Source organism: Condylura cristata, unplaced genomic scaffold (genome assembly GCF_000260355.1).
Source record: "Condylura cristata isolate star-nosed mole 26May11 unplaced genomic scaffold, ConCri1.0 scaffold00023, whole genome shotgun sequence".
NCBI lineage: Eukaryota > Metazoa > Chordata > Mammalia > Eulipotyphla > Talpidae > Condylura > Condylura cristata.
In genome coordinates this window covers 32103518-32124825 of record NW_004567124.1, presented here as the reverse complement: position 1 = coordinate 32124825, position 21308 = coordinate 32103518, and the positions used below count along the sequence as shown (strand labels likewise).

The window sequence follows — 21308 nt, the reverse complement described above, 5'->3', positions numbered from 1 at the left end:
AGGACACAGAAACATTAATTCAAAAGGACACCTGCACCCCTATATTTATTGCTGCTCTGTTTACAATAGAGAAGATGTGGGATCAACTCAAATACCCAAAAATAGATGACTAGATAAGGAAGATATGGTACATATACACAATGGAATATTACTCAGCAATCAAAAAGATAAACTCATGCCTTTTGCAGCAACATGAATGGAGCTGGAAGGGATCATGCTTAGTGAAATAAGCCAGAAAGGAAAAGAAAAATACCAGATGGTTTCACTCATAGCAGGAGTGTAAGGGATCAGGAAAAAAAAAACAATTGTAATAAAATAAAAATGAAAAATGATGAACAACTATAAACCAGAGCACATTCTTTGGGGGGTGGAGAGGAGAATAGGATCAAAACTGGGGCTGGAAGAGTACATGGGACTATGGTGATGGCACATGGGTGAAGTGGTGGTAGGAAGTCCTCAGGGATTACAACTGAGATGGAAAAAATATGTACAAAATGAAGAATGATGTAAAATATATATATATATATATATTTATTATATATATGTGTATGTGTATATGTGTGTGTGTGCATATACACACGCACACACATTTTTTTTTTTAAAGTGCAGCACTATGGTCTTCGCTGTTGGTGCAGTGGGTTAAAGCATAGCACTAGGAAGCTTAAGCCACTTTGGCATAAGTTTGATCCCCGTAAGAAGTGATCCACATGGCGTGGCAGGCATCTCCTGGCCCTTCCACTGCTCCCCTCAGCAGTGTACTTTGTCAGTCTGCCTGTTCTGCTCCCCACTCTGTCTCTGATGAATCCTCTCATGGCACCTGCGCCTCTGGCCTATACCCCAGTTCTGTATGTTTAATTAAATAAAACTTTAAAAGAAAAAGTACAGCACTTGAGGCCACTTCAGCACAAGTTCAATCCTCGGCCAAGGAGGTGACCCACATGGCACAGCAGACCTCTCCTGAGCCACCCGTAGCTCCCCTCAGCAGTGTATTTCAGTCTATCTACCTGTTCTGCTTCCCACTCTGTCTCTGGTGAATCCTCTCACCTACCACAGCTCTGGCCTATGCCCTTGTTCTTGTACACATAAATAAATAAATACTAAAAAAAAAAGTCTTTCTCTCTCAAAACTTTGATGCCCAAAGTACATCACTGGACATTATTCATTAAACTTAGTTGTAAAGATATGAGAAGAAAACATTTATTTTATTAAATAATAAAATTTCTAATTTTAATTTGTTCTAGTTTACTTTTTTTTTTTTTTTTTAGTTTTAGTTTTAGTTCTACCTGGAGGTATCAGACCTTTTACTTTTAGAGCAGGGTCCAAATCTACCTCTTCACACCTTACCTTTGATGCCCGGAAAGAGAAGGCCGTGGACTTGGTGTCTGATTTTCCCCGGTCCTGCAGTATAAGCCCTTGGTCCTCTGTCAAAGCGAGGTAGTGGCCTGTGGTGAGGTGCCGGAGTCGGAAAGCTTGGCCCCACCTGATGTTACTGCCACTCCAACTGGGAGATCAAACAGACAAGGAATTATATTTAAACAAAAGCCAGTCTTTTAAATAGCAATCTTGTGCTTTTTCACACATGCTAGCAGATTTATAACCTGCCTGGGGTTATAAGTCTTAGTCCATAATGACAAAATATCAGTATCCTGGCTTGTTTGCAGGTCTTGTGTCTTCCTATGCCTTGGAAAGTACCCTCTTCTGGCCTAAGACACCAATGTCAACATGATCCTGGAGCCAAAGACCTAATGTAACTGGGTGTCCCAGCCTTCCAATTTTTCCTTCACTCCATTGAAGCCTCCTGAAGCAAAAACTCTCTTCACAGAAAAGAATGGGAAACTTTCCTATTAAGGGAAGTTCATTTATGAAAAAATATCAAAGATTTTCTATATGGACTATCTGAAACCAAACATTTTACTACCATGAAGAATCTCATTTTCAAGAGGAAAAATAAAAATATTTTTTTTCAGTTTATAATTAATCCTCAGAGAGGCAGAAAATAAACAAGCCTACTACATAAATACTTTGGTATAGCAAAAGGTGATAAAGTCTATGGAAAAAAAATAAATAAGGATAAGATTGATGAAATAAAGGGAAGCCTATGTTGAATGGCAACCTGGTCTTGCATCAAAGGTTGGCATTCAATGAAAGTTACAGTGTTATGGAAGCAATTACCCAATAAATACCTGTAAGTCATTTTTTTAATTGGAATAAATGTTTAATAAAAGTTATGTATCCAACTTTAAAATGACTCTCTTCTTTAATGTGTTGGAACACTGAAGAATACAAGTAACATTCACAAAAGACAAGTTCTTCAGGCTCAGGTCTCTGGTGGAAATAAACCACCATAAGTACAACAGTATGCACATATCTACTTTGACCTTTTTTTCCCCCCAAAATGTCCATTAAACAGGAGGCAAGCCTAGTCTATTGTAATAATTTTAACAAGGCTTGAAAGAGAAAATTCCTGAGCCTGTCATTAAGTTCCCAATTGAAGGAATACTGATACTGGCTTTAAAGAGCATATGTTTTCAGAGTTTCTCAGTAGAAGTTGGACTATGACTCCAAGTATGGGGAGGGGGAGTTCGAACATTTCCTTCTAATTGCTTATGGTCCTTCAGGCAGAGTAGAAAACCAAAGCTGGCAAGGCAGAATCCCCCTTCCCTATACCAAGCAGCCTAGCTCCAGTCTCACCTGCACACCCTCCCACCAAAATTAAAACCCAGAGTTTAGCTGGATCTCTTTCCAGAGATTGACATTTAGAAACCCTGAGTCATATACATGGTTCCTTAATCTCTGTTTCTTGTTCCTTCCTTCAGGTGTTAACACTGTTTCTGACATTGCTCCTTCATAGTTACATTTTCAAGGATGTTTTCGACTCTCCTACCTCATAACATTACAATTAACACTGTTTCTGGCATTGCTCCTTCATAGTTACATTTTCAAGGATGTTTTCGACTCTCCTACCTCATAACATTACAATTAACACTCTGGCATTGAAAGTTAATTTTCCACTGGAGTCAACAAGACTACTGAGAGGAGGGAGACTTTTCCTGGATTCCTAGGAATACACCTAAGGAAACAAATGAAAAAACTTCCAGGGCTTTTCATCACATTTGTGTTTGCCTATAACTTAGCCACTGCAAGGGTTGCAGAGTCTAGGATTTGGTTCAGGCTCACAACAGAAAATTTCTTGGAAATTGTGTGTATGTATTATTCTTTTTTTATTATTTATATGCCTTTATTCACATTTTTACTCACAAAAATCAGAATTGTATTAAATTTAACATATTGATTTACGAAGGATTAGCTTTTCCCCCATTCACACACACACATGTATGTATTTATGTATGTATGTATGTATGTACACATGCATGTATTTCACATCATTATTCATTGGGTAGGTAAAGGGATTAAAACAGGGGTGGGAAGAACATAAGAGATTATGTATTGTTCCTTAAAAACAGTCTGGGCTAAGGAACTGAGCTTTTGACAGGTGATGTGTAACAAATGAAATATTTAAGAGAATGGAGGTACTGAAAAAGAAAATCATCTTGACAAGAGCACCATCCGACTCTCCATTACCTTATCCAACCCTCCATTACCTTATCCGAAGGGGTTCCACTCTCCACAGAGATCTGGCTCGTATCCCAGCTCCCCCAGCTTCATAGAATATCCTCCTGCGAGCAGAGTTGGAGATTAGTGCCTCTACGCAAGACACCTATCAGCACTGGGAAGGGAAGAGCTCCCTGCAGAGGCTACTCAGACCCTGCTGCTTATCTAAGCTCTCATGGAGTCAGCAAAATGAAAGGCAAGAATCAGAGGGAGGCACAATTTCTGCCTCTTATGAGGGAAGAAGTGAATAAAGGGAAAGGAACTAACTGCTTGTCACATACAGTTCGAGAACACACATGGAACATCAGGCATACAATGTAAAAAGGACCATCTCATTCCCACATCAGGGGTCAAAAGAGCCAGTCACATATCACTAGACCAGCAACTGACAGTACCAATGATTCCAGGTTAAGCTCCTTGATGAAGTCGTCTATCTTTTCAAAATGCATTGGAGAAACATTTGGGCAGTACAGTGTGAATCAGCTTCCATTGTCCTAGGAAGTTTGAATAAAGCTAAAAGCTCAGCGGCAGTGTTAATGGTTTTATTACTGTAACTTTGCCTCTTTTCCTACATTAAGGATCACCTATTTAATGGGTTTGTATTTTTTCTATTAGTATAGCTATAGATATAGGTATCAATATAGAGCTATCTATCTTACATTTTAAAGGACAGATCTATTAGGAAAAGGAGAAAAAGAGAGGAGCCTGCAGTCACAGGGAGGCAGGAGAGCCGTTTAATGGGCTTTTAAAGGAAATATTTACTGTGCAATCATTTTAGATTTATAAAAACAGTTGCAAAGGGAATAAGAGAGCTCTCACACAGTCTCACTCAGTTTACCCCAGTGTCATCTAGCTAATACAGTTGTCAAAACTACAAACCAATGATGGTATATCACCACAAGTTAAAATTGAGGCTTTGTTTGAATCACATCATTTTTTTCCCATTATTTTTGCTCCCCATTCAAATATCCAGTGCAGGAAACTATATTCCATTGAGTTGTCACATCTCCCCTGTTACTTCTCTGTCTTTTTGTTTTTATGATTCTGACCATTTTGAAAGTCCTGGCCATGTGCTCTGTGAAACATTGCTCAATTTGTGTTTGATGTTTACCTGATGATTAGCAAAATCTGCCTTTTAATCTGTACACAAGGGCCCAATGTACTGGTATCAGAGATTATGAAGAATTAAATGAACCATCCTGGTTTGAAAGTACATTTCATCAACAGTGGTCCCTGGGTTACTGGATATACTGAATCCAGACACTGAGAATCTTGTGACTTTAGATCAAGACTGATCATTTCACCACACTTAAATTTGGTCATTTAAAACCTACCTCCACCATAGAGGATTTGTATATATCACAATTGAATCACTCAGATTCCAGGAGGATCTTGATCCAGCTTTTGAGACAACAGATGTGAAAAGGAAATGTTTTATTATTATTTTTGTTCTTGTATAATAAGCATACAAGTAAAGGACGTTTGTTGAAAGTATGGGCTTGGAGTTCAGTGTGAACTAAGTGTGAACCTGTGAGCTCTGTGGCCTTAGTCAGTCCCTGCAACTCAAAGCTTTCTCACTGATAAGAAGACCCTAAGATGGATACTCAAATCACAGAATCATTTTGAGAATTTAATGTGTTTTATTGTAGTCAATGTGCACAAAGATGTTTACAGGCATATAAAATCTGTGATGTGGACTTACCCATATTTTGTTTCTATATGTTTATAAATATGCATCAAAATACATGAAATGGCAGAGAAATGCAATGAAACATTGTGTTAACAGTACCTCTGGGTAGCAGGATTTCTGAGGCATTCTAAATCTTTTTCAAATGTTCAAGTTGTCAGGAGGTATTACTAATAACTGGCAAAGGAACATACAATGATGCATGGCTATCCTTTCTTTTCACTGATGCTTCTCCCTCTTCAGTGAGGGTAAGAAGCATCTCTTGGTGGAGAAGGTGAGGCAGCTCACTCCAGGTCACAGGGAGAGGCGGGAAGGAACTAAAGACTAGAGCACTTTCTCCTTATGACATCTGAAAAATTCTGGAAGGTTAGTTCTTTCCATCTAGGAAATGCAGCAGCTTGTTCAGTTTAACCTCACAAGGGTACAGAGGTTGAAACAACCTGTTCCTGTTCTTTACAACAATTATCCAAGGAGAGGAGTAGAGTGGGTGGTAAGCTGAGGTGCTTTGAAAGCTTGGCTGACAGCTTAGCCTTGACTTCAATAGGTTAAGTGACTTCCTCCCGGGTGCTTGACAAGTCAGAGGCAGAGCCAGGGATCAAAGCTCATAATGCTACATTGTTGATTTGGGCTTTGCATTCTGGTAGCTGGCCTCTGCACACTGCCTGGCTCTCAGGATTTACAGCAAATAGAAATGATTTCTTCTGGAAAGTCAACCCCATTACAGTGGAGTCACTTGCATCACTTGCATGCTTTAGGAACTCTAGACTCTTTTTCAGTGCATTTTGTATTTCCTATTCACTTGTACTAGATTCCCAGAATTCAAGATTACTGTCATCCTGGCTAGTTTCTGAGTATGTACCTGATGATACAAGATAATCTTGAGGCTTATCACTTACCTCACCCAGATGTCAAATAATGTCATGGCACCTGCTTTGACCGAGAGCCCAATTGATACAAAAAGCTAGGTTCCAGAATACTGAATACCTGCTTACTCATCCCAGTCTTAACCCCACTGTGCTTCCTCAGTGGCAAAGAATAAGCCTTTTAAGTTTTACCTGTGATTTAAAAAAAAAAAAAACCCAAAATGCAAATCAGACCCCCAAGAATTCTCAGCCATGGAAAGACTACCTTCACTCTTATTTCCATGGCATCATGCATGCCTGTTTCAGGGTGTCGACCGGGGGCTTCCTCTCCACCTAGCACCTACTTTCAAAGACAAGTTCTGCCTTACCTTTTAGTGAGGTTCTTGAACCACCTGACTGAAATGCCCACAAAATGGCAAACTACTGCAAGCAGGACAGTTTCTACCCAGGCCGCATCAATTTGGTTTTAAACTCAAAGACAGATATGTGTGTCTGTGTTGTGGTAGGGGTAGCAGATGCCAAAGGGCCATGTACATTTCACTTTTTCCCAATGCCTATACTTAAATGAAGAACAGGGGTGGGGATAAAGAACCAGGGAGCTCTGATGCTTTTTATCTTAGATGTAAGTCACTCTGAAAAACTCAATCACAAAACTTCAGGTCTTTCCCACTTGCAAGTTTTTTTACTTAGTGCAGTGGAATAGGATATTGAAGAAACAGTATGTGAGCTATTACATACTTTCACTGTATAAAATAAAAGGAATTCACAACTGAATAGGTTCACACATTTTATATATATAGGAGGTAATCCTCATTCGAAGGGAAATCAGGCTAACCTACCTTCTTTACTGAGACACAGCTGGCAGTCATTGGGCCAGTGTGAGGGAGGCAGTGACTGAATCTATCATTGACACTTGTCAATGATTTGCTGTGTGTGTCCTAGACATGGCTATGGGGCACATCTGGCTCCAACAAAGTGTTAGAGAGTAAGAGGAAGAGACTCACAACAATGAGAACACTTATTGTCAATGGATGGTACTAAGCTGTGCAGTAATACCTTCAAGCTCATGACTTCTGTGACTCCTTTAGTCCCCAAATAAGGAACAAGCTGGGGATAGAAAGCCAGCAGCACTGGTGTCTATGTTCCCAGCTGAAATAAGCCAGTGTAGGACCTTTGGCAGGAACTTGATGTACATGATTTCTAAGTTGTATGGCTGTGACTCCCAATTTTGTGTTTCCCAAGAGAAACACAATTAACAAGGTTTTTATATGCATGGTGTAAAAACAAAGGGACCCTTACCACCAGTGGATTAAACTCAAAGTTGTCTGATTTGGATTTGGGAATTGATTTTTATAAACATATATCAGATTTCTATCATTAAAGATGTCAATGTATGTTGCTGTATTTTGATGATAAAAGGAATTCTAAAGCCTTCTTCAGTAAGTAATTAATATGTAGACTATAATCTTCCACCTCCTGATTTTGAATTCTTGAAAAACTATCATTTAGGGGTCAATTAGAAGGTCAAGAAAAGCATTGCCTTTAGCAGTACCTTCTAAATATTGCCCTTGGCACCAATCCCTGCTCAATTCAGCTCCTGTTCGATACTGACACTTGGGTTCCCCAATTTTGTCTGGTAATAAGCAAAAACAACAACAAAAAATGCCGCCAAATTTCACCTGAAGGAGTTATCACAAAATAGGGATGATCTGCCTATGAAGAGAATGGTGAATAGTTTGTATAGGTGCACAGACACCCTGGAAGTGTTAAACTCATTTACACCACCAAAATGGCTGCTTCACTCTACAATGAATGTGACCAAAAACCTCCTTTGACACAAGAGCACCTGGAGAAAGTGAAGGGGTTCGGAAGCAATACAGAATTGCTTGCCTAAGTAGCAGGGTGTATGAGTAGCCATTTTTGCGAGCAAACTCCAGGGTGCTACCATTCCAGTTTTACAAATGGCAATGTATGGCTGGATGGAGGTGTATCAAGAGAACAACATCTAAGAGAATGTATCTGTGCCCATATGCAAAGTCAAACTCCTTGGTCTGAGACACCTGAGACTGGAGACAGGAGAAGATTAAAGCTACAAGCTTACCTATGCTGGGAATCATTCTGGTCTGTAGACAGTATCGTCAAACATTCATCATGACCATGGAAAAGGCGTACTACGTGCCCACCAAGTAGGTATCCTAGGAGAGAATTACATCCTATCGTGAACTGATGGGAAATTTAATATGGAGTGTAATGTTTACAAAGAGGAAATTCATTTAAGTCTCAATCAACTGTGGAAAACACCAAAAGAGAAACGTTTGGGCAATTACAGATTCCACAAATCTGGTCCCAGGCAGAAAAAAAGTCAGAACAAGACTAAAATTGAAAATTAATAAGGACTTCAGAGATGAGTAAGCCCAAGATCAAAAAGGAAAGATGAAAACTGTCAAATCATGTCATTAAAAGCCAAAAGGGAAATTAAGTTGCTAGCATTAGGAAGATGAGGAATTTTACAATTGCTAAGCATGTAAACACATCCAGAATGTAAATCTTAGATAAGCACTTATACTCTTGATGTGTATACTTTGGGGCAAAATCCAAATCAAATGACAGTCATGGGAAAGTAAGCAGGTGCTGTAAAGGGAATAATATACCATTACTAGGGACTGTCTTAGGAGAAGCTAGCCAGCAGGTGCATTTAGCAAATACAGATCACACTTGGATGCTTTGACTACAGCCCAAGGGGAGGGAAGAATCCAATATTCCTTAGAGAAGAGGGATGGATGTTGCTATGAACAAGCCCTGAGATTTGAGGATGAGGAAGGGGAATTTCAACAGCCTTGGAATTCAGAGATGGATAGGAGACAACTTCAAGGACACAATGACCAATTAGTTTTCAAATTAATTCTGAGCTTGATTCAAAGAACCATGTAGCTAAAGAGGGGCCTCAACCTGAGCTTTACTATACATAAAGAAACAGTATTGGTTATCCCTTTGAATTGAAAAATTCTCTAGACTACTCTGTTCTCTGAAGACATAAAGAATATAACTAGATCACCTTAGGGAAAGTCAAAAGATTTTGGGTGTTGGATTAAAACAGTAAGAAAGGTAAGTCATGCAAAAGGACAACAGAATATTATCAGTGCATCCTACACATCCAAGAGTGTGAAGTTTCTCCCTACTCCTTTTTTGCACTCAGTGAAGATTTTCTTAAATGTCTTTCAAGTAATCAAAAGACTTTTTCCAGTTTTTCTCTATCTTACTGCATTAATATTGCCAGTTCTTTGCTTTTTGCTTTAAACAATTCATGATATACTGTAGGTTAATTCCAAATAACCCAATTATTTAGAAAATTTAAACCTCTCAGGACCATGTTCTTGATTAAATGCTCAATCATCTCAAGAGCGTGAGGACATGCCCCATTTGGAGTCTATCATTTCTATCATATCAGTTCTAAGTTTCCTCCAAATCAATATTCTGTTCATAAAGAGAAAACCACTGAGGGCTGGAACATCACAATTTCTCTGAATTGAACTCCATCAGGGCCATCATCAGGAGAGCAGGTCAGGGGGAAGGTCACTTACACTCTCCCAGGGGCTGAAGTGGGTTTCTCACTAGTGACCGCTGAAAAGGTACTTGGCACAGGCCATGGGGCTCAAGTGATGAGTTTTCTGTTGTATTATGAAGACACTCAACATTTCTCTAAGGACCATTTTGATGTGATTTACAAACACTCCTTAATTAGCCTCTATAAACTCACTATTGGGATTGGGAAGTAATTTATTTTTAGGGTGAAAATGAATAATTTAACACTGAAAAGACTCAGTTGAAACTTCCTTGAACGAGATTTAGACTCACAGTTTCTTTATTCCTGATAAAAACAGAATAAGCGGCAACAGACTCAGGATGATAGATTAATTTCGCATAAAGGAAGACAGTTACACATATCTTGCTCTCTAAAAAAAGCCTTCTAAAGTTGTTGAAAGAGTGGAAAATCTGTTTTTTTTTTTTTTCAGTTTAGCTAGGATGCCTGTTGAACTGGAATATCAAATTTTCGCTTTTCCCTCTACTTTCATAGAAATACGACATCCACATTGTGGAACTACTAGGCCCAGTATTATAAACAGGGTAAAAGTCTGTGACATAAATGCTAAAAAATATTCTGATCTTGCTATCAAGTGCTATGCCAAAATGTGATAACCCTTAAGTCACTGATATTTGATTCTTCTGTCAGTTATGACATTTCCTGTGAATTAGGGAAGGTCAGTATATTCATTATATAGCTTACCAGGTGTATTAATTTTGCCTGCCTGCCTCTAAGGAATAGGATATATTGAACAAAGTTTGATGATCTTACATCAAAGGAAAATATACTGAGAAAATTACATTCATTATTTTTAAGTAGCCTTCCATAAATATAAGCAAAAACTAACAGCCAAATATTTTTTTTAATACAGAGGAATTTCTTCCACCAGTACAGAATGATGCACAAAGGAGAAACATGAAGAGCGCCTTCTTGGCAACTGGCCTCTTCCAAAACTGAAGATGCTGAAGCCTGAACACTTATAATTCACAACTATAAATAAAAAGGCAAAGTCAGTGGGAGAGGGCTGGTGCACATCCAATTCCTGAATACAGGTAATATAATGGATGCTAAGGAATTAAAAAATGCTAGGAATGCTCATTTAATCAGAAACCAGGCAGAAAATAACCCACAGCAACAAAAATTCAAGTGAGTGAAAATCATGCTGTGTTCTAAGATGTTTGAGTGGAACTAGGGAGTAGCAGAAATGTCAACATATATAGCATGAGACAGACTAGCAGACAGAGCACTGAATGCAGATATAAAAAAGCACACCTTCTTCGATGCTACTTCCTGAGCATGTGGGATGGACATTCCAGAGTGTTTGCATAAAGGAGGCATCCACTTGTATGTTACCATTTGATATTGAGAGATGCTGCAGCAGAAACAGAAATGAGACACCCTTTAAGTCACCAGACCAGTCCTGACAGAAGCAGCTTACCTCCAACTTCAAAGATTGAATTTAACAGTCTCATTGTCATCTGGCTCTTTCTGCATAGCCTGTGGGAAATTTCTTCACTCAAACTAGAAGCAGCTCCAAAGTAGAACACTTTATTCAGGGAAGAGGACACATTCAGCCACAGAGGTGGCAGACCAGTGTTGACTTCATCCCCTCAGCTGAACCCCTGATTTGACAAGAAGTCAGAACTCTCTATTCTTGGTTGGAGAAGGGAACCCACAAATGGGAAAAATTACTCCAGCATTAGACCTAAGTGAATAAAATCGGTCAACATCATAGGTACTGAGAAGGATAAAAATTTATCTCTGACAATTCTCTGGCCTTTAATGCCCACCCAGATGGCCCCTTTCAAAGGGCTCCATGCTCAATGCACCCTCCCCCTGTGTCTATGTCAAACGGCAAAATCTTACTTGCATCTACTAACTACTGTGACAAATGAAACACTGAAATATTTAAAATTATTTTTCTATCCAACACAAGCTTATTTTCCTATATCCCATTTACCACTGGATAAGAGCTAAAAAACGTAATAAATTCATATGGTAACTAATGGGCAAACAGCTTCCTTAGAAGTGCCTGGGGCATATTAGCAGAGTTTTCTGGACATAGTACCTTAATCTGAAAGGATAACTGACAGTTAAATTCTGATACCATGAGACAATGGCAAGGGAAAGAATTTCATCACTTCCCAGGTATACCGAGTTAAGGCATAATATCCTATTAAATATCCATGTGATTTAGTACTTTTTGGTTATCTACTCTTAAAGAAAAACATTCTAGAAATAAAAGATGACTGTATAGGCAATACTTACAAGGTATCTTTCAGAGGACACACTGACAAGGATGAGATCATCTCCAATTCGAACTTTCTCTCCCTCGGACCTCTGTTTAGATGCGGGGTGTATGGTCCACCAACAGGCTTCTCCTGCATAAAGGTTCCATGAGTTAGTGACTGCTTCAGAGTAATGTTCCCAATTCTGGTCATTATTCTTCCTCCTGATGATAATACTCCCACCACAGACAACACCTCAATTTCTTTGTGTCTTTAAGCATTCTAATTAGTCCCACACTGCTTTTGACTCTGCCTCTCATTTTCATTTTCTCTAGAGATAGAAAGCATTGAGGTAAGAGTCCTAGAGGCCAGAAGCTATAGAGGGCTTTGAGTTTTAGAAATACATACAGAAAAATGCTTTCTTCAGTAGTCTACTGACTACTTGTACTTTTATCTTTGCTTCTTTCTATCCCCCATGGAATTCTATTAAAACACCAGAAATTCTACTAAACAACCAGAGATTTTTAAAAAGGCTTAAATCTACAAGGACTAAGATAGCATCTAATAAAGTGATAGCAAAGAAGAAATTTTGACATTTTTGTAAAAAGAAAGCAGATGGGCAAGCTAAAACACAAGCCTTTGGATAAGACAATAGAGGAGGCGAAGTGATTCACAAGAAATAAGTTCATTCCTGTTGTAGATTTCCCCAGGAAATTTGTGGAATAGGAAACAAAAGTTACTTGTAAAGAGAGCAGTAGAAGATGGGGTTGAAAAACAGGCATAGTAAGTAAAAGCCTTTAAGAACACTTATATCCTCTACAGTCTTGTCTCTGTCCTGCCCAGCCAGAAGACTCATTCTTCTCTATCCTATGGAAGGTGAGCAGTTTAATGTTTGTAATAGTAAACTATCAAAAAATCTGGTTTTGGAAAAACCAAGTACTTTCAAATAAAGAGGATAGTCAGGCCCTCCCTGGTGGCGCAGCGGGTTAAAGCACAGCACTAAGAAGCTAAAGCCACTTCCGTATGAGTTTGATCCCTGCCTAACCCAGAGGTGACCACATGGCGTGGCAGACCTCTCCTGGCCTGCGCGCTGCTCTCCTCAGCAGTGTACTTCGTAGATCTCCCTGTTCTGCTCCCCACTCTGTCTCTGGTGAATCCTCTCACCCTCTGCATCTCTGGCTTGTACCCCAGTTCTGTATGAATAAATAAATAAATAAATCTTTAAAAAAAAAAAAGAGTATAGTCAGAGGTAGAAATAGATAAAATTTCATGCCCATAACTTTTTTCTTTGCCCCATCCCTAATTTGAGGGACCAAGATATAGCTACTGTTTGGGCATCTCTTATGAAATGCCTACATCCTTGACAGATTACCCAAAAGAGAGGATTAACAGATAATAAATCTCTGATTGAGTTTCCAGTTAGCTTTTACTGCCTTGATCTAAAAGGGAATGGAACAGTATTGTAAACCAATGTTATTTCAATAAAAAAGTGAATGGAGAATATGGATGGATCATCTTATATCTGGGGAGTGTCTTTAATGTGAGTAACAGAATGAAAAAGTGGGGAAAGGAACTTGGAGAAGGATTACAGAGAACCAAAGGAATGGACTCTGGTGGAGGACTGCTGGTACATTAAATGGTGTGTGTGGTGTGGTTAACATTCATCTGAAGAGATGTGAACCTCTGAATCATTTGTAAAGAAACATTACCTCAATAAAAAGATATACAATAGAATACAATAGAATAACACATTAAAGTTATAATAATCTCCAAGAGGTTAAAAAAAATTACATGCATAAAGGAATCCTTCAGAGCAAAAAGAAAAAAATCTCTTTGGTCCTGAAAAAGAGAAACGAATAAAGGCTATATGCAACAAGCCCATAGCCAGTATCTCCCCCAATGGTGAAAAGCTGAAAGCCTTCCCCCTAGGATCTGAACAAGACAAGGATGTCTACTCTCTCCAATGGTTTTCAAATATAATACTGGAAGTCCTAGTCAGAGCAATTAGACAAGAGAAAGACGTAGAAGGACTCCAAATAGGGAAAGAAGTAAACCTATCCCTATTTGAAGGTGATATGATAGTATACATAGGGAACTCAAAGACACCCACAGAAAAACTAATCAAAACAACCAATTTAGTAAAGTAGCAGGATACAAAATCAACACACAAATATCAGTAGCCTCCCTATATGCAAAAAATAAATCTGAAGAGAAAGATATCAAGAAAACATCCTTTTATAACTGAAACAGAAAAAAAATCAAATACTTGGCAATAAACCTAACAAAAGAGGTTAAGGACCTATATGCAGAAAATTATAAAGCACTGTTAAAAGAAACAGAATACACAAATTGATGGAAAGACAACCCATGCTCATGAATTGGAAGAATTAACATTGTCAAAATGGCCATCCTACCAAAAGCAATTTACATATTCAATGCTATTCTGATCAACATTTCAATGACATTCTTCAAAGAAATAAAACAAATACTGATGAAATTCATATGGAGCCACAAAAACAACCCTGACTAGCCAAAGCTCTCCTGACTAAAAAGAAGGGAAATCGAGGTATCACACTCCCAGACCTGAAATTATACTACTAAGTCAGAATAATCAAAACTGCATGATACTAGAACAAAAACACACAGAGACCAAATGGAGTAGAAAACCCAGAAATAAACCACAGATTTTACAGATGACTAATTTTTCGCAAAAGAGCAAAAAATATGCAATGGAACAAAGAAAGTTTGTTCAACTAATAGTGCCAGGAACACTGGGCTAATACAAGCAAAAGAATGAAGCTAGAGTACTAGCTCATACCATGCACAAAAACCAACTTAAAATGGACCAAAGAACTAGACATAAGACCTGAAACCATAAAATATCTAGAAGAAAATATAAACAAAATACTACATGACATATACCTCAATAACACTTTAAATGAAACATCACCCAAAACAGAGATAGTGAAGGAAAAGATAAATAACTGGGACTAATTAAATTAAAAAGCTTCTGTAAAGCAAAAGAGACATTAACTAAAACAAAGAGACACCCCACTGACTGAGAGAAAATTTTTGCACACGATACTAATGATAAGGGACTTATCATAAAGATTTACAAAGAGCTGACACAACTCAACAAAAACAAAGTAAATAACCCAGTCAAAAAATGGGCAGAAGAGCTAAAGACACTTCTCTAAAGAGGAAATGTAAATGGCCAACAGGCATATGAAAAAATGTTCAACATCACTGGTAATCAAGGAAATGCAAATCAAACCACAATGAGATACCTCCTTACACCAGTGAGAATGGCACATATTAAAAAAAACTAGCAACTACAAATGTTGGTGAGGATGTGGAGAAAAAGGAAACTTCCTACACTGCTGGTGGGAATGCACATTGGTCCAATCACTAAAGAAAGCTGTGTGGAGGTTCGTCAAATTTCTAAAAATGGGTCTCCCATATGACCCAGCAATTCCACTCTTGGGTATCTACCCAAAGAACACAAAAATATTAATTAAAAGAGCACCCAAACCCCTGTGTTAGTTGCAGCACTATTTATCATCGGTAATGGAAACATCCCAAATCCCCAAAAATAGATGACTGGATCAAAGAGATGTGGTGTGTGTGTGTGTGTGCGTGCGTGTGCGTGTGCGTGTGCGTGTGTGTGTGTGTGTATACACACAGAAAGAATCCATGCCAAATCCTCATGTATGAGTGTCAGCCATCAGGGCAAAATAACAGACATAAATAGTTCCTATAAAATGTAAACAAGTCACACGCATAGAAGTCAGGAATTAGAGTGTAGACTTCTCAACAGCCAGACCATAAGTGCAAGAAAACAGAAGTCATCAGGATGCTGAGGGGGAAAATATCTTTCCAATATAGAATACTCTGAATTACTTATGATACTGGAAATATGAAACTTTCACCTGACTATTTGCCTCTGGGTATATTTTCTGTAAAAACTAGTAGACAATGGGTTTCACCAAGTGAAGTGTTCAACTAAGATGGGAGAAAACCATGGAAACCAGGAAACATGAGATGTAGGTAAAAGGCAAAGGGAATTTCCTGCATGATGGTAGATGTCCCTAAGAAGGAGGAATCTATAGAAAGGTACCTGAATGAATCTAATAAGGGGAGAATTTTGTTTTGGGGGGACAGTTTACATCACTGAGTTGCAGAAAATATAGTAAACAAAGAAATCAATTGTTAACTATGGAAAATTTGAAAGTAATTACAACAAAGTGAACTGATCATAGCATATCATGAGTATCATTTGCCAAAAAAAGTCATAGTTATACCAATGTTAGTAATGTTAGTAATACTGCTTATGTGCTTATACAATACATACATATATATATGTTTAATTAATATATACATATATACATATACACACACACGCACACACACACATATATATATATACACACACATATATGTATATAAGGTGGGTGGAAAGAATAGACAGGGAAGAGTGAGCGTAAGAGTTAATATTTTATTATTCATTTAGGACATCATAGGTAATACTTAATATGGAAAGAAAAAATTGCAGTATACCAGTGCTGAATAACAATAGAGGACCTGAAATTAGGTCCCCCAAAGAAGAAGGGATCTAGAACAGAAACAGGTTAGGCAGGATAATGATGTTTTTAAGACATGTAGGAGTGCTTACAGGTTTTATTTTGATTAAATAAATTTGACTGATTAAAGTTACATGACAGAAGAGATGGACCTCAATATTTGTAGGTAGGGGAAAATGGCATTGACAGGCATTGTGTTCCCTGGACCACCAAGAGCATCTGGAGTGAAGAGGGTCCTGAAGTGGAACATAGGTATATACTTGTTCTTTCACTTCTTTTAGGAACAGATAAGTGGCCTGTTCCACAAATTAATAGGATATAGGACAGTCAGTGGACCTAAAGTACATAATGGTGCTTTTAGTGGTTTTTAATTTTTTCCCTTCTAATTCTAAAACTATGTGAAATGCTCAAACAAACCAGAAAAAAAAAACCCACACCTTTAAAAGGAGAAAAGAACATAGTAACCCAAATCAAAGGCAAAATAAGCAACAATTTTAAGTAAATCAAACCATTTATTAATCATTGTAGAGATGTAAAAAGTTCCAGCACTATTCAAATAAACTGCCTGTAAACTTCACAATCTTCTAGAGTCAAGTCAACTGTCGAGCATTTTATGTTTCAACTTGGAAGATATTTCTGAGTGGAATGTGCATTCATAAGATGATCCAAATAAGAATGCTACTCTGGTGGATTCTGCAAGACTCTCCTAAAATCAGAAGGCTCACCCCAGGCAAAATTGAAACTTATCTATATGTGTATGCTCTTTTTGTCCCCCCAAATATCAAGTTAGCCTTTTTCAAAGGGAATATGAAATAGATTGGGGATGAAGCAGATATAATAAAGGATTTTAGAGTCTGGGTTTTCAGGAGCAAGTGGTTAATCCTCTCCTACCAATCATCTTCCAAACCCCCTTCTAATCAGTTAACTTGGGTTCAGTCATGTGTTTCCCTGGTCTGTCAGCAGAATTCACACCAAGTTTGATTTTAGGAATTAACAAAAATGTGCTGGAAAAAGTAATATGTTCTGTTGCTATTTTCCCCCTATTTTATTGAGTGCTCAAGTAATGAAATAAAATAGATTTTGCAAATACATAAGCAGAAAGCGATATTTCTCAATTTCCTCCCAACTCTTACAAAAATTCTAAAGTCATTTTACTGATATAAATAGAATGACCATATATGACTTTTCCGATTCTGTGCTCCAAGACTGATGGCTGGTTTATATTTAGAGGCCAACTTACATTCACAGAGTGTGGCACTTCACTCATTTTGTAATTTCAGCAAAGGTTGGCAACACCTTAGAGGAAATTATATTTTAAGAATAACACTTTAGCCGAAAACAGAGCAACCTCAAATCAAATTCAAATATAATCTTATTGTAGGAAGAAAACATAATGGATAAAGGCAAGCCTACTCTTCTGCTTTGTACAAAAATAAGAGAAGAGGAGAAAGTGGTTCCCTTCAGGCATTCTTAGGACACTACTGTGCATGATGCAGTAACAGCAGGTATACATCATTCAAACTTTGGATTTCCCCCCCTATAGATCATCTGTAAAATCAGACCATGTGAATTGTTTCCTTGTGAACTCAGTTTTAGAGTAACAACATGAGCTTTCTTTGTCCTTCTGTCTACCCAGCAATGGAATGTCCTACCCCTATTTCTGGAGAAATGTTACAATATTAGTGTATCCAGGTTAGACTTCCTGCAGTGTGGCTTAAGTTATTTTTACTTCCCTGCCTTCTCTATGCTCCTACCCATTTTCTAGAACGGGAGAAATCAGGTTTAGACCAGGTTCTAGTCAATATCCTTAAGTTGACCTGAGTCAGTTTCTATTTGTAACCATGCATCCTGATTGGTACATAGCTCAACCTCTAATTGGAACAGAAATTCTATATGTAATGCCCTTGACAGATGGGCAGGTTGCCTGTGATTATTTCTAGCCGTCTATCCCAAGGCTCCACCGCTGGATAACTGTAGATATTACAAAGTACTTTCCTTGCCTAGGTGAGAGGTCCTTCCCTTTGTTAAGGGGAAGGATGTCCTAAAGGAACTCTGCAGAGCCTTATGGACTCCACCCCCTGCTCCAGCTTTCTGGACACTATCCCCTACTCCAGTGATTGGAAACTACAACTCCCAGCAGTACCAGGGAGAGAACAGTGAGGACCCAAGGGTGGAGCTAGCAGGAAGGAATTCTGGGACATTTGGGGGGATAAATAGGGTGCAATTGCATCTCATGCGCTCGCTTTCTCTTTTGCTCAGGAAGCAGCTCTCCAAGACCACGTGACTTGGTGTGTTCAGTCAGCCTAGCGGTAAGGTATCACAGTTACTTTGTATCCCGCTCTCTTTCCCTGGGTTGTTTCCTATTTCTTTTCCCTTTTGTAAATAAACCCGTTATTGACCCTTTTGTGTGTACCTGCAGTATAACTGAATTGTGAGTGCACAGGTGAGGCCCCACAGACAGGCGGCCCAGGCCACTCTGGGCTACCCTGTAACACTTTCAACTTCTATCTACTGTTCCATTGGTCTTTTCATTAAACCACAGCAAGTGTGCCCCTCCCTTCTTTGTTGCTGTAACTATAAATATTTGCAGAGAATAAGCTTAGTGCTCAATTGCTCATTTCTGGTTTCCAGGGAGAACTTGCATCATCCTGGTTGCCTGTAGTGAGAAGGCTCACCCTGGGCAATACTGAAATTTATCTGAGCTGCATATATGTTCTCCTTCCTCCAAAATACCAAGCTACCCTTCTCTAAAGAGAAAAAAAAATGGATTGGGGTAAAGGGAGTACAACAACAACTTTATAGTCCAGGTTTTCATGGGATTCACGGTCTTCTTAAGATCTACCTCTTGACTGTCAACACTTTACACTCAACCAAAAAATAAAGTGCTTCCCAAAGTATATGACATACAGCAAGGTGGTGGTAGAAAACTGAAGGACACAAGTCATAGAGGGACTACTCTTTTAAGCCTTATTTGATTAGAGTAAGTATGGAGCTTGTGTATCATTAATGACTTTCTAATATTTACCAACATGTCAGTTACTTAATGATGTGGTTTCCTATTCATTATATTAACCTTTATGGCAAGCATTCTCAGTTTTCAACTTCACACAATATTTTTGTCTATAACATTTTAAGACAAACTATCAAGTAGATATTGATAAAAGTAATACAGTACATTGGAATGGCATTGTATCATGGTGGGTGTCATTGATGGACACTGCTTTAGATGAGCTGATTCACTGAAGAATAAAATGAGGCTTTTAAAAAAATCTAAATAGTATATTTCATTATGTAAGCTCTTATTAGACTATGTTTATTTTTAGAAGTTAATCATTACCATTGGTTCTACCAGGAATAATTTCTCTTCTTATTTTCAGTACCTAACCCTAAAAAAATATTTTTTCTTTGAGTCGGTAGTTAAAAAACATTCCGTTCTCCCTCATTCTTAGTTTCTATAATTACAGCATATACCTTTATTTGCCAAAATGGAGGGGAGGGCACAAACAACACAGTCAAGATCTTTTTCAAAAACTTATGCCCCAAACCCCACAAAGCAGGAAATCTGGGAATGTTGACTTACCTGTGGCCTGTTCCCGCAGCCCTACATCAAAGGCAAGTTTATCCGTCTGGGATCTTGATGTAGTCAAGCATGTCAGATACTGTGAAACAAGAGGAGAAGCTGCTGAAGTCCTGTTCTTCTATCTGATCCAGGCATCTTACTGCTAGTTGGTTTCCATTAGTAAATTTCAACACAAAGTTACTGTGTTAAAAAAGGGCTAGTTTATCTGTTCACTGGTATAATGTTTTTGAAAAATATTCTTATATATTTAAGACCTCAAAGATTCTCTTACCTGATTACCTATGATTTAACTTGTAGAACTGTGTACTACAGAAATAAGTTTGAAAATATTAAAAATACTTGAGTTCAACAATTCTCTTAGAAACTTTTTATAGATAGAAATAAATATGTAAAGGATTATAAACATCCATCAACAAAAGGCTGGTAAAATTTGTTACCTAATTTTATGGAATACTTAATGTTACCATTAAAAGTTACCATCAAGACTGTTTAATAGCATGAACCATATACAAAACAGTTTGTTAACACATGTGTAAAATTTAAATGCCTTGCACCAAACTGGGTCAGGGGAGGGCAGGGGAGACCAAGATATCTCCAACCTCTATTTGCTTTTTGTTTTTCAAATTTTCCACGAGCCTTAAAACTTCTCAAACAACTTTTTTCCTTCTTATAAAAATACACGTGCAGCTCCTGTTTATTGCTGCTCTGTTTAAAATAGAGAAGATATGGGATCAACCCAAATGCCCAAAAATAGATGACTGGATAAGGAAGATATGGTGCATAATTACACGATGGAATATTACTCAGCAATCAGAAAAGACAAGCTCCTGCCTTTTGCAGGAACATGGATGGAGCTGGAAGGGATCATGCTTAGTGAAATAAGCCAGAAAGGAAAAGAAAAATACCAGACGGTTTCACTCATAACAGGAGCATAAGGGATCAGGAACAAAGCAAAACAAAACAAAACAATGGTAATAAAGTGAAAACAAAAATCAACAAACAACTATAAACCAGAGACATTCTAGGGGGAGGAGAAGGGAATAGGATAAAAACTGGGACAGGAAGAGCACATGAAACTATGGTGATAGCACAGGGGTGAATTGACGGTGGGAAGACCACGGGGATTACAAGTGAGATGAAAAATGTACAAAATGAAGTATGATGTAAAATATATA

The 21308-nt window shown here is 38.1% G+C and overlaps 1 protein-coding gene across 1 annotated transcript in view; it reads right to left on the bottom strand.

Annotated features, from left to right (window-relative positions):
• The window catches only part of RYR3 (ryanodine receptor 3), a 358818-nt gene that overhangs the window by 272337 nt on the left and 65173 nt on the right, over positions 1–21308 (bottom strand). The window contains exons 5-10 of the mRNA XM_004687571.2: positions 20134–20212; positions 12014–12126; positions 11018–11117; positions 8264–8357; positions 3603–3677; positions 1345–1501 (exon numbers count right to left, since the gene is read on the bottom strand). Coding sequence (XP_004687628.1) covers positions 1345–1501; positions 3603–3677; positions 8264–8357; positions 11018–11117; positions 12014–12126; positions 20134–20212 — 618 coding nt within the window. The remainder of the gene's footprint in view (positions 1–1344; positions 1502–3602; positions 3678–8263; positions 8358–11017; positions 11118–12013; positions 12127–20133; positions 20213–21308) is intronic.